The 12,819-nt window shown below is 49.1% G+C and overlaps 1 protein-coding gene across 1 annotated transcript in view; it reads left to right on the top strand.

Annotated features, from left to right (window-relative positions):
- The window catches only part of LOC126546224 (uncharacterized), a 69,342-nt gene extending 58,076 nt beyond the window's left edge, over positions 1 to 11,266 (top strand). Inside the window, exon 2 of the mRNA XM_055062179.1 lies at positions 8,134 to 11,266. Coding sequence (XP_054918154.1) covers positions 8,227 to 10,830 — 2,604 coding nt within the window. The 5' untranslated portion in view covers positions 8,134 to 8,226 and the 3' untranslated portion in view covers positions 10,831 to 11,266. The remainder of the gene's footprint in view (positions 1 to 8,133) is intronic.
- Positions 11,267 to 12,819: the final 1,553 nt, after the last annotated feature.

A 12,819-nucleotide genomic window follows, 5' to 3' on the forward strand; every position in this document is an offset into this window, starting at 1 on the left:
AGATTTCATTGTTTGGGCCCTAAGGCATTCTGCTGCTGAGCGCGAGGTCGCAGGTTCGATTCCCGGTCACGATGGCCGCATTTATATGGAGACGAAATGCAAGAACGCTCGTGTACTTATATTTAAGTGCACGTTAAAGAAGACCAGATAGTCAAAATTATTCCGGTGTCCTCCACTATCAGACGTAATTCAAAGCCTCATGTTGCTTTGGGACGTTAAACCAAATGAATCCATCATTCAAGCGGAACTTAATTATTCCTTTGGTCTCGGCGTTTATGTACGTTGCTTCTCCATATATTATAGCTTTTCAAGCAGTTCGGTCATATTGTACAAGTGAGCATAATGCGACAAGATATGGTCATTTGCGGCCTCAACTGTTAACATAACCGATATATCTGTTTTTAGAACTACTATTGAATAATAATTTTGTTAATCCGCACTTTCAATTTTTTATTATTAGTATACCCTGTTACCTGCACATGCTCTGTATTCGTTCCACTCCCTTCTGTAACGCCTTCGGTCCTTGAAGGTACAATAAATAAATAAATAAATAAATAAATAAATAAATAAATAAATAAATAAATAGTAGAGCTCTGGGTAGTTTAACTCAACATTTCAACAGGCAGGGAAGGAAATATATTCTGAAGACACGTAATAACTTTACAATTGCCTCCGACAACCATTAGATGGTGAGGTTTAAAGCTAGTGACTCCTGCATATCGAAGACTTGCTCCTCAGCAAGTGGGTTGAGATTAAATGATGCCTCTTGCTTCTACTGACAAGCCAAGATTGGACCACAAGCCTACCTGTTTGAGAATCAAAGCTCAAATAACCGGACCACTGAAAAAAAGGTACCTGCTTTCATTGTATCAGACACTACGGTAGTTTCTTGAATGTGATCACTCGTCCAATCCAAGCATTCCAGCCTCTTCCCAGCCTCTTCTCAGAATTGCTACCCCTCAATTCTAACCTCCCTAAGGTATAATCAGAAATTAAGAGCAATACGCGAAATCGCGAGTTAAGTTCGTATGAAATTAAACGTTCCCCCCCCCCCCCGCTTTATTTTATTTATTACAATGAGTTGCGGTGTTCGGTGGCAATATGATGCCGAAGCTTTGCTGTAAGAGCGGATCATCACACAACGACAATTTTCTGAATGGGTAGATACTGACAGCAGCAGGAGCAGCAGCAACGTCAGCAGCAGTAGGAGCAGCTGGGACATCGACAGCAAGGACTCTGTGAGAGCTGACAGAAATAATGAGCGCCTTAAGAAAGAAGGGTGTGATGCCGATTCGTCACTTACCTAAACGACCATAAATTTTCATCGTGTTCGACAAGGCTTTGAACTGTTTGAGATGAACTTTATTAAAATGATCCTTTGTTTGCTACGCATCCATAATACATTTTATTTGGTTCGAATCTTAGCTACCTTATACATTTTGGTCATCATGAGCGTACAAAAAAAAAAAAAAGCTGCTCTTACATTCGACTAAAGACGGTATTATCTGGCGGGGAGCTCAACGGAAATGGGCAACCACGTTGCCCACCTCACGCAGGACCCGGTGTGTCAGGGGCGCTGGCACTTGCTTAGTGCGAGCAGCAGTGATAAGAAGCTACCTAGGTGCCGATGAATCAGGCAACCACCAAAAAGAAAATGCGCCTCCACTCTCCACCCTCTGAATGTGGATGTACAGCGAATCTGTTGCCTACGTTAGGCGAGCACGACCGACGTTCGACGACGTTCGACGAGCACGGCCACCACAAGCAACGCGCGTCACGCGCGCACGCACGCGTGTGGAGGTACAGCATACGTGCCCGTTCCTCTATGCCCTCCGCCAAACGCAAGTGCCTTATAGAACTAATTCAATTTTTTCAAACTAAATTGCGTCAGAGAATTCGTACAGTACCACTTACACACAAGGTGCAGACACGATAGCTTCGTATTGTAATTCGGATATACGAGCAAATATACTTCCCTTACGCGGAAACTCACTCTTTTCCAGCTGCCGTTTGAGGGCTGCCTCAGTGGCCGCGGCCGCTAGGTGGAGTTGCGCTTTCTCTACAGTGCTTGCCATAATGTCAATTACGGTCGCAACACACGCGACAGATGCAGCGGGCTGAGTGCCCACACATCAAGGACACATACATTGTGTGCACACGTACGTCATGCGCCAACGCACGTGTGTGGAAGTGCACTATACATGCTCATTATCCTAGGCGCTGCGCCAAGCGCAAGTGTGTTATTAAACTAATTGAATTTCTCAAAGTCACGTCAGAAAATTGGTAAAGTACGAGTTACAAGCTGCAGACATGATAGCTTCAGGTTGTAGTTCAAAAATAGCAGAATGGCGGCATCGTCAAGCGACGATATCGCCTGATGACGTAATCTGATGACGTCTTCACGTCAAACGTGATGTCACGCGATAACGTCTTTGTCAAGTGACGATGTCACCTGATGACCCCATATGATGCCTCTTGGAGAAGCAGCGCACTCAGCGCTTACCGCTTCTTTTCACAGTCTCCGCGATCGGCCCACATTTTTGCGAGAGCACCGCGCACGCGAACACGAAAAATCTCGACCAACTAGAGGCTAGCAGTTCACTGTAAGATAAGTGCGCCGTAAACAAGGGTGCACCGGGCTTAGCGAAAACTACAAGCAGCGCAGACGGAAGGACCGATGGCAGAAACGCGGCAACGCGAGCGCTGTGTGCGCCACTGAACACCGCGTACGACATCGCCGAACTGAGAGTAGCTATAGCGAACAGCTTCACGTGGGACTAAGTACCACTACGTAGCGCAAAGAGGGCCGGTTACCTAAGAAAAAGTGAAAATATGCTCTTGATAAAAGTTGCCGTGTTTCGAGTGTGTAGAAACGTCTTGCGGCCGCCGCGCGTACGCCAGTCGTTGCGGCTCTGGCCCTTGAACGTCATACGGTATGTGATTCAGCTCGTGATGCTATGAATTCATAAACTGAATAAACTTCAATTACATCTCTTTTCAATAATTGTGCCAAGCAAACACTAATTAACTACACGAAGGACGTTCACTCACGATCACAGCACGACTATACAGGCAGCAGATGCAATGAGAAATCACGAAATGCTTTAAGAGAAAATGGCACCTTGCGATAGTGTACAATTAAGTCGTGCATCGCTGGTCGAACATCCCCACTGTGACTATTATGGTGCCTATAGATTGCTACGTGAATCATTTTATATTGAAGTCGATTAAGGAATACGTAGTATATGGTGTCTATAGCAATTCGTGAGTGCGGAATTTCCGATATGTTATAAACTCTTCGCCCCTCAATTCGTGCTCATGTTAACGGGGCTCATTATAACTGTTCATTTATTTATTCATTTGCTATAAAGTCTTAAAGCAGAACACGCCCTATGACAGAGGCCGTAAAAGGGTATGGGGGGGATGGGGGGCGAGCACTCCAGGTTAAATTTAGCGCCTTAGAGTTTGGCTAAGATGCGCCGAAAACGCGGTACGCGAACGCTGTTGAATTCTCGCTACATCGTGTGCAGGCGTTGTGGCCGTGTATCGAACCAACAAGTTTGTGCTCAGCAGCAGGACGCCATAGCAGATGAGTGACATTGGCGTGTGTAACTGGTAGTAGCTCATAGATAACAGAAGACCACAATTCACGTGTCAAAAGCTGCGGGACTTTGCCACAATACCTTTAATTTTTTATTATATATTTGACCTCCCGCGGTGCGAAGCCACGCCGCCGCTGTCACAATCCTGGGGCACTGGGCGACGATGAGTAATAAGTATAATCGAACAAGAATAATCCTCACAAAAACGAAAAAAAAATGGAAGCAGATACAATACAATGCTGGAATTTCAATGACGCCAAGCTTGTTTTAGCTATAGCGAAGTAGCGGTGGTATAGTGGATGGCGCGCACGGTCTTGTCGCCCGTAGCTGTTATCTCTGTCATGAGGAGAAAGGCGATGTATAAGATGCTTGTCGAGGGAAGCGTGGGCATGTGAGGTATATATATATATATGGTCAGAACAGTGCGTGACGTATCCAACAGATTTAAAGCTTTTACGCCCCTTATGTTACAGTGACACAAACACTCGGCACACGCTCACTGACCCCAAGAATGGATCACACCAAATATAAGAAATACAAGAAGATCGAAGAAGCCGTTGCACGTCATGTGGTATTCCATTAAAATTGAAAAAAGTTTGCTTGTGCTGGAGATACCTATATGTGAGCCGACATTATCCATACCAGTTGTATGCCGTGATTTATTGCCTTATTGCTCAGGAATGGATGTGCGCTCATTGGTATTGCTTTGTCGGTCAAAATTCCATGCTATATAGGCCGGAGCATTCGGTGGCACGTATATATACCCATCTGACCAAGAAAGGGGCAGCAGCTCACATATTAGAAAACTAAAGAAGACGTTCAGTATTTTGCGCTATACCAACAAGGGTCCTGTGGACTTTAGAGATGCATCTAAGTCGACAATATCAATGCAGGTTTGTATTGCACAAAATTCTTTGATTACGCAAAATCCAGGCGCTCTCACTACTTTGTTGGTCAATCTCGAGGGCAATATAAGTACGTACACCGTTACAGTAGACCTCGGTGGATTATAGGCAAAGAAAGCTTCAAAATGGCACCATCCGTGCACTTTTACCCTGATATCGAGAGATTCATTAAATAAATGGTTGTTAACCAGGATGGTGCAGAACCTATGGGGAGAATGCGGCGCGTAGTCAATGGGTTGTGAGTAAGTTAGCCCACAAATCCCTCTTTTATACGCGGTTTCAAGGAAACCAACGGGCACCTACGGTTACACTAATGAACTTTTACACTATATCTTAGCCAATGCTAATTAGAAAAATATCTTATAACTTATGAAGAAAACTGCTTGCCTTCGATGACGCTTTGCCGACGCGGTGCACAAAGAGTTGCGAGGCTGGGTGAATTTTTTATAACGCCCTAGATTAACCAACGTTAGAGTTTTCGTTTAACACGTTCCAAAAAGGGGACGACAAGCCAGGATGTAGTCAGCGAGCCTCCTTTCCTCCCCTTCCAGCGGATTTCCTGCGTACTTGAAGCAGAAGCATCGATCTTCGCGCGGCCCTGTCGGCTACTTAGATAAACACGTTCCCAGCTGTGTTGTTCACGAAAGCAAAACGAGGAGCGCGCGATTTGGCGAAAATAACTACAACACCGTGCGAAGCGGCGTGCGCGTATTGCGATAATATTCACTCTACGGGCGCTCATTTGAACGCCTATCTAGGGAAGCCTAATCGGGCAGTCGGCGTTCTCTTATCCGCGCCATGCAAACGACTCCGAATGGTCTTTTTTTTTCCAATCGGCCGAAACCGAGCCTATGGGACAGAAAATTTGACTTCCGTCCACTCAAAATAGGAGCCGCCCATGAGTGCCGCGCGAGCGCCTTGAAACGGTGCTAAATAAAGACCTGCAGGAACGCTGCGGAGAAAACAAAAGGAAGAAAACGAAAGAACAGTCGGGCCGGCGCTGTTCCCGCTGGCCGGGATAAGGCATCGCCGCTTTATCGTGGACGCGTTTGCTCACGCGAGAGCGTCGGCGCCGCGAGCTGCAAAGCGCAATGGCCGCAGTGCGCACGGGAACCACTCGCGCGGGGAGTGGCGCCTCGCGGCGGGGCCTCTGCGCTTCCGTTCCTTCCTGAAACCGGAGGCACCGCCTTTTCCGCCTCCCCCTGGCGTCATATAAAAGGAGGCCGGCGAGAAATGCCGCCACAGTGGATAAACAAATGCTCGCAAGCAATGAGCACCACCATGCGTCAACTCGTAAGTGCTTCTGGATTCTGCCTACTCCCTTCGGACACTGCGCGACGGCCCGACGCGAGGATGGTGCCCCGGACTCCTCCGCGGCTTAGTCCGTGCGCGGCCGAGCGCGCGCTCGGGAACGACGGGCTGAACAGACAAGCGGGGCGGCGTGGACAGAGGCCTTTGTCAAGGCCGCCCCACTTCAACTTCAGCCTCGTTTCCGGACGCGGTGTTCGAGTACCTGTCTATTGCGTGACAAGGCAACCTCTGCGTGACTTCTGGATACTCAGGCTGTCGCTCGCCGCTGCTACGTTCGTCCTTTGCTGACGCCCCCCCCCCCCCCCCCCCCCCAAATCCGAATGTCTTCTACGCCTACGTTCAACGTGCTTAAGAGACTGCGCGTGCGTACCACGTCAGCTAACGCCTTACGGACTCTGCTTTGTTCATCCCAGTTACAATGTTTTCCCATGTATGCAGACGAATTCGTATACTGAAATGCAAGAGTAGGGTTTGGAACCCTGGGAAGTCAGTTTTCAATATGTAATGAGCGTTATTTAATATCCCCCTCACTTATTTCTAAAATTTCAGCTTCTCCCGTAGAAAAAATTACGGCTTATACAGGTTATTACGACAGCTGAGTATGAAGATGACCTCACTCCATTTTATTCATACTCAGCTTGCGCATAACCTATGTAAATCGCATCCAAGAAGCAGGTGTTCGTTCTTTACTCTCTTCTAACATTATCAAAGCCACTGCAATTACACGTATCAACATGAAAGCGGTGTTTGGAAAATCTCTCTTTAAATCACGCGTACTCGAAAATGTTTTTCCGAAATGGAGAAATGAATGGAGCTACACATTTCATATTCCCTGCGCAATATGGCCAACTGCGCGGTGGCCATTTTGTCATAGTGTATGTCGCAGTCACGTGTAGGTTCATGGTAGTATTTTGTTAGAAAAAATTTCGATGGAAAGGGCACTGGTCTCAAACACTTCCACTGATTCTTCACGTAAATATTCACGTGCGAAATGGCGTTGGAATCCCGCAGCTGCCGCTGTGGCTTAGTGGTTGAGGGGTTCTGCTGCCAAGGACCCGGGTTTGATGCCCGACCGCAGCGGCCGCATTTTGTCGGCGGCGGAATGATTAACGCCCGCTTACTAGAATTTATGTGCACGTGAAAGAACCCCAGGTGGTAAAAATAGGTCCGGAGCCCCCCCACTACGACGTCTCTCATGACCCACTGTGCATTTTTTGGAGAGGTTAACACCGTGACCGAGAAAACTTCGCGATTCTATTCCGATGCTACTCGCTTTCGTTCTTCATCAGTGGCCCGAGCAGCATTTCGCCCACGCCGGGGGCGGCCGGTCGTGAACGGTGGGCGATAAGAAAAGAATATAATCGAGCGAACGAAATCCTGACATAATTTGAATTTACCGGCGTTCAGTGGTCGCAGCGCGATAGGAAGGTTTGTGGTTTCGTGAGCCAGGAGCAAGCAAGGCAAATCGTAACCGCACAATTCGGCGCAAGTGCCCTACCTAGGCTTCGTGGTCAGTAAATGTAAGTTGGGAACGAAATAACCTATTGGCCAAATTTGCATAAGAATTGGAAATGGTGGCGTCAGAAGCTGAATATCTAAGTAAATTGGGGAAGGTCCCGCTCAGGGGTTGCCACTCCTCCATTGAATTTTTGCCGCCGATCTTAGCCATTGAGATTACATTTCGAGTACAAGGCTGTGCCCACTTGGAAGTAAATCAAGAAGCTAAATGAATTGCATTGCTATAGCGCATTTTCACGAGGCTTTAGAGAGTTCTTAAACAAAATGTTACGTTGTCGAACAATTTTGCCTTTTCCTGCATGAATTACCTTTCATGCCATTGCGGGGCGGTTCATCTTTGCTAAAACGCTAATTATTTAGCACATTTTTGTTAAAACACGGTTCGAGCACTTTTTGTGCCCATAGCATCGAGCGGATCAGTTTTGTACTGACAGATGCAGCGCAATTTCTTTTCTTCGCTAGATTTTCTCTTTAAAGGTATACTAACACCGTCTGCACATGCTTCAAGAAGCTTCAAGAAACTTCAAGAAATTGACACTGTAAATTTTGTAAAGTAAGACGCAGGAACCTCGTGCCAATTACGTTATGTGTGATGCAGGTTACTAAAATACTGTTCTGTCACAAGTTGGCACGGATGAATAACAATATAGTTATTATCCTTTTATCATAACAGAAGATTAGCAAGAAAGCATCAGCCAAACGAAGCGAGGATGCACGCGGTTAAAATAGTAGATATGATACAAGCAGCTAAAGCTCGCCGAGACCATTCTTGTCTTCAATACAGTTTTTACGTGCAGGTTTCTGGCCTTGTACTGGTCATCATCTGTAGTGGCGTCAACGCTGGCGACATTCATGGAGGGCTGCCTGACGTGCCCCAAGGACTGGATGGAATGGGAGGACTGGACATGCAATTCGGAGCCATGGGAGGAGCTGGTGGCCCAGGTCCAATGGGAGAATTGGGGCCACATGGCGGTCCCTATGACGGCGCAGGCCCGGGTGGCCCTGGGCCCGATATCCCTCCTAACGTTCTCGATAAAAGAGGCTACGGAGAGCCCGAGGCAGGACCCAACGGCGACTATGGTGGCTTTGATGGCCCAGGCGGACCAGGCCAGGGTCTACGTCTCGACATCGGCATGGAACAAGGCGGACCTGGTCACGCTGGGCCTGGTGGCACCAGCGGGCTCGACAGTGCTGCTAGCCACGAAGGACCCTTTGGGTTCGGAGGCCTAGGTGGGCTCGGCAGCCACGGTGGCTTGGGCTTTCTCGGTGGCTTGGGCGGCGCTGGTGGCTTCGATGGTTTTGGTGGTCTAGGTGGCCATCGCAGCAGTATCGGCCAAGGTGGACTTGGAGGCGAACATGGCGCGCAGCTTGGTGCTGGTGGAATTGGTGGACATGGGGGTGAACTTGGTGGTTTCGCTAGTCAGAGACTTGGACAAAGTGGATACAGTGGAAATGGTTTACTTGGACTTGGAGGTATGGGCGCTATGGGTGGTTTTGTTGGCCTTGAAAAACAAGGCATGTCTTTTGGAGCTGGAGGACCCTCAGGAGGATTGCATGCATTTGCTGGTGGAAATGGAGTCAATGGACTCGACTCGAGAGGAGGTGTGAACGGTGGTTCTGCTGGTGGAAACGGTGGTTATGGGGGAATTGACAGTAAAGGCAGTGCAGCGGGCGGACAGAGGGACGGAGGTCAAGGAGGTGCGTATGGTGGCCAAGAATACAGAGCAGGTGGAGGTGGTGGTTACAGCGGCACCAGCGGTCTTGCTAACGAAGGCGGCGGGCAAGGAGGAGGCTATGGAGGACTTCGTGGCTATGCTGGAGAGCGCGGAGCTTTAACAGGAGGCTACGGAGACCTACGTGCGAAAGGTGGAGCTGGCGGTTTTGGTCGCCAAGGTGGACATAATGGCGGAAATGGAGGATTCGGACAGGGGTACGGAGGCCAAGCATCCAATGCAGGTGCAAGTGGCGGCTTCAGTGGAACTGGTGGATATGCCAGTGGAGGAGGAAATCTTGGTGGCAGCTATGGGTCTGGTGCATATGCTGGCGGAAGCGGAGGAGATCGAGGAGGCGAAAGCCTTGGCAGTGGCTACGGCGGTTCTGGTGGATATACCGGAGGAAGTGGAGGAGGCGGAACTGGAGGCCTTGGCGGTGGATACGGCGGTTCTGGTGTATACGGCGGAGGAGGAGGAGGCCTTGGTGGGGATTACAGTGGTTCTGGTGGATATGCCGGAGGAGGTGGAGGTCTTGGTGGCGGCTACGGCGGTTCTGGTGGATACGCTGGAGGAGGAGGAGGAGGAGGTCTTAGTGGCGGCTACGGCGGTTCTGGTGGATACACCGGAGGAGGTGGAGGAGCAGGAGGCGGAGGTCTTAGTGGCGGCTACGGCGGTTCTGGTGGATATGCCGGAGGAGGTGGAGGAGCAGGAGGCGGAGGCCTTGGTGGCGGCTACGGCAGTTCTGGTGGATATACCGGAGGAGGTGGAGGAGGCGGCGGTGGATACGCCGGGCCTGGTGGATATTCGGATGAAGGAGGAGCCGAAGGTCTCGGTGGTGGTGGCTACGGTGGTCAAGATGCAAAAGGTGGTGGAGATGTTAGCTACCGAGGATCTGCTATGCTATCATACCAATATGGAGGGCTTGGAGGGAGTTACCTTCCGAGTAGTGGTACGAATGGAAAAGGTGCTGCATTTGGTACGTCTGGCGGTGGTGGTGGTGGAAGCAAGGGACAAAGCGGTAGTGGTCGAAAAGGCCGCAGCTTCGATAACTCTGGAAAAAAGGGCAGCAAGGGAGGCAAGAGTCAGGACGACGCTAGAGATGACGTAAGCGGTGACGTTAGTGGGCTCACAGAAGCAGAGATAAAGCTCAGGCAAGCGCAAATAATACGCCTTGCCCGATTTACAGCACTTCAAGCGACCGCGCGGATGTCTGATGAACTTGGACAAGGCGTTGTTTTCCTGCCAGCTGTTGCAACAGGCACCGCTGGCCTAGGACACCTAGGCTCAAGCGCTGTGAGTCTGAATGACGCCGGAGCTGGCCTCCCAGGTCTCGGCCTTTCTGGCGTCGGAGATCTCGGTGCAGGCGCAAGTCTTGGTGCTGTGAGTTTGGGTCTCAGTGCCGAAGGCGCTGCTTTTAATGGAGGTGTCGGCCACGGTGGTGGAGCAGCGGGTGTCGTCGCCGCTTTGCCTGTTCCCGTATCGGTGGCTGTGGAAAAGGGAGAATTCGCCAAGGAGGAGGCCTTGCAGGACCCGTACCATTATTACAAGTTCATGGACAGTATGCCCACGGCAAAGGCCGTCAACTACCCAGTCTTCAAGCTCCATCACAACTTTGGGCCCGACGTATCCGTCAGCCACTCGGTGAAGCATGTTGGCAACGGTTTTGTGTATGGCCATCCCCACAACAATGTCCAAGGTTTCGGTGTTGGGCTAGGCATAAGGATTCCAATTTTGGGACTGGGTGTAGAGTACTCCAAAAAGATCAAGCGGCTTCATCATTAGCGAACATTATAGGTAGGTTCTATGAACTCCTTGTACATGACATCGTCCTAAACTCATTTTGCATCAAAATAAAACGCATTCGCAGCCCTAATAAAACTGTCTATCACACGTAATAACAACTCCTAGGTGATGCCTATGCTCGAAAGATCGTCACATTCTATTTCACTCTAGAATAACGCCTTCAGAAATTGCACCCCGCCAAATCATCATTCTCTGTTCATCGCAGAAACCTACAGTGGCTGTACAGGCTTTCTCTCCACTTATTCGTCGATACATGCTATTCACAAAAATGCGCGTGCAGCACGTAAGCGGAGCTGAACCAACAACTATCATTCGCTAGAATACCGATAGAGTTATGAAGCAAAGTGTGTTACTTTTTATTCATACGGTGATGCTTCACATGACGGTACTACAAATAAATAAGTCTTTATCGGAATCTTCTTGGAGAAATTTATGACGCATCTAGATCATCAGTCATCGACGGTATACATGCCTGTTCTGGTCATGAAATGTTTCTCCGTCAATCCACTCACTGCTGCCTGGGTGGTATCATGGGTGTTTCGGTGTTAAGGGATGTGCGTAGTGACTCAGAATTTCTCGCCGTATGAAAGTGTAGCGAAACAGGATAGTGAAGAGAAATCGGCGTGCTGTCGCAGCATCACGCACTGGACTAGTATCCCGTTTACAATGTGAAAAGCTTTCTATGCTCGGCGCGAGCTGGGTTGCGCTCAGTTCCGATCTATATAAACAACTGATATGTTCTCATAATGAAGGTCTGCAGAATGGAACCTTAAACAAAAGAAGTGGAATCTTCTGCTGAGTGCTTTTGAATGAAGAGCTGTAGAGCGCGCAGCTCTTCACGTGCACAGCACAAGATGTCCATACGTCACAAACTAAGAACAACACCACTTTATTGGTTCTTTACAGCGTGCTTGAGCCTTCCAAAATGGCGGTGGCCTCGCTAAGATCTTGACCTCACGGACGTGCATGCAGTCTTGTATGTTCTTACATGAATAAAGGAACGAATGCAGATGACTGTAACGAATAAGGAGGCAGGGCGTCGCCTGCTTCTGTTCGCACCCTTCATTGGTCAGGTCCCTCATGAAGTTCCTCCTCGCACGTTAAAGCACGTGTTAGGAGTTTACGCCAATTAGCAGATGGTTGTTCCTATGCGAGCTCACAGAAGCTAACGTACACAGCTTACAGAGCTAGAGCCCCGCCTTTCTAGTCCTCTTGTACTAACTACCGGAGACCTCTGATACTTGTGCATCCGAGCGGCAAGGACCAATGGTATCAGTCACGTGAGGAATGGGCTGCACTTTGTACGGCTCGCGGACACATCCACACGATTGATTAAACAGGCGACAGAGAAATTAGCAGCGAGGAGTTAAAGTGGCACCCTCTTGCGAGTGACGTCGTAACGGCCAGGACGCCACTTGCTCCGGCTCGCTCGGCTGCGGCGCGCGCTCGTTCCTTCGTGCATGCATGGGGTATGAACGGCTCGAGCCGTACTTACTGAAGGATATGTCGGCTTCTTTATGCTGCCATGCCTGAACCGCAGTTTCTTCATGAAAACCGTGTGAGTCGAGGAAACTTGCGGCTTGTATATCGCAAGTTACGTAGCGCTAAAGGGGTCCAGTGGTTTTGCAATGCATATATGCGCCGTGTCAGTGCATGAATTTTGCGTAACAAGAATATCTGCAAATTCAGCACGCGAAGTTGTATATGATGCTCGGCTACACACTAAACATTCACTTAGCGCATAGCTATGAGGGACAATGCATTTTACATGGAAGAAAAAATCATGGTATTTGGTGTTAAACATTACAAATCCGTGTTAGGACACTGCTCAGCGAAGCTTTCATCATGATTGTTATTACTCTAGCAAAAGGAACAGTTAGGCGCGTTTTGTATTAAAAATTCTGCTACTATACTTTCACCGTTCTCTGAAACAGGCACTGTTACGGTTGGCGTCTCGCACCACGTGCA

The sequence above is a fragment of the Dermacentor andersoni genome, chromosome 1 (genome assembly GCF_023375885.2).
Source record: "Dermacentor andersoni chromosome 1, qqDerAnde1_hic_scaffold, whole genome shotgun sequence".
Lineage (NCBI taxonomy): Eukaryota > Metazoa > Arthropoda > Arachnida > Ixodida > Ixodidae > Dermacentor > Dermacentor andersoni.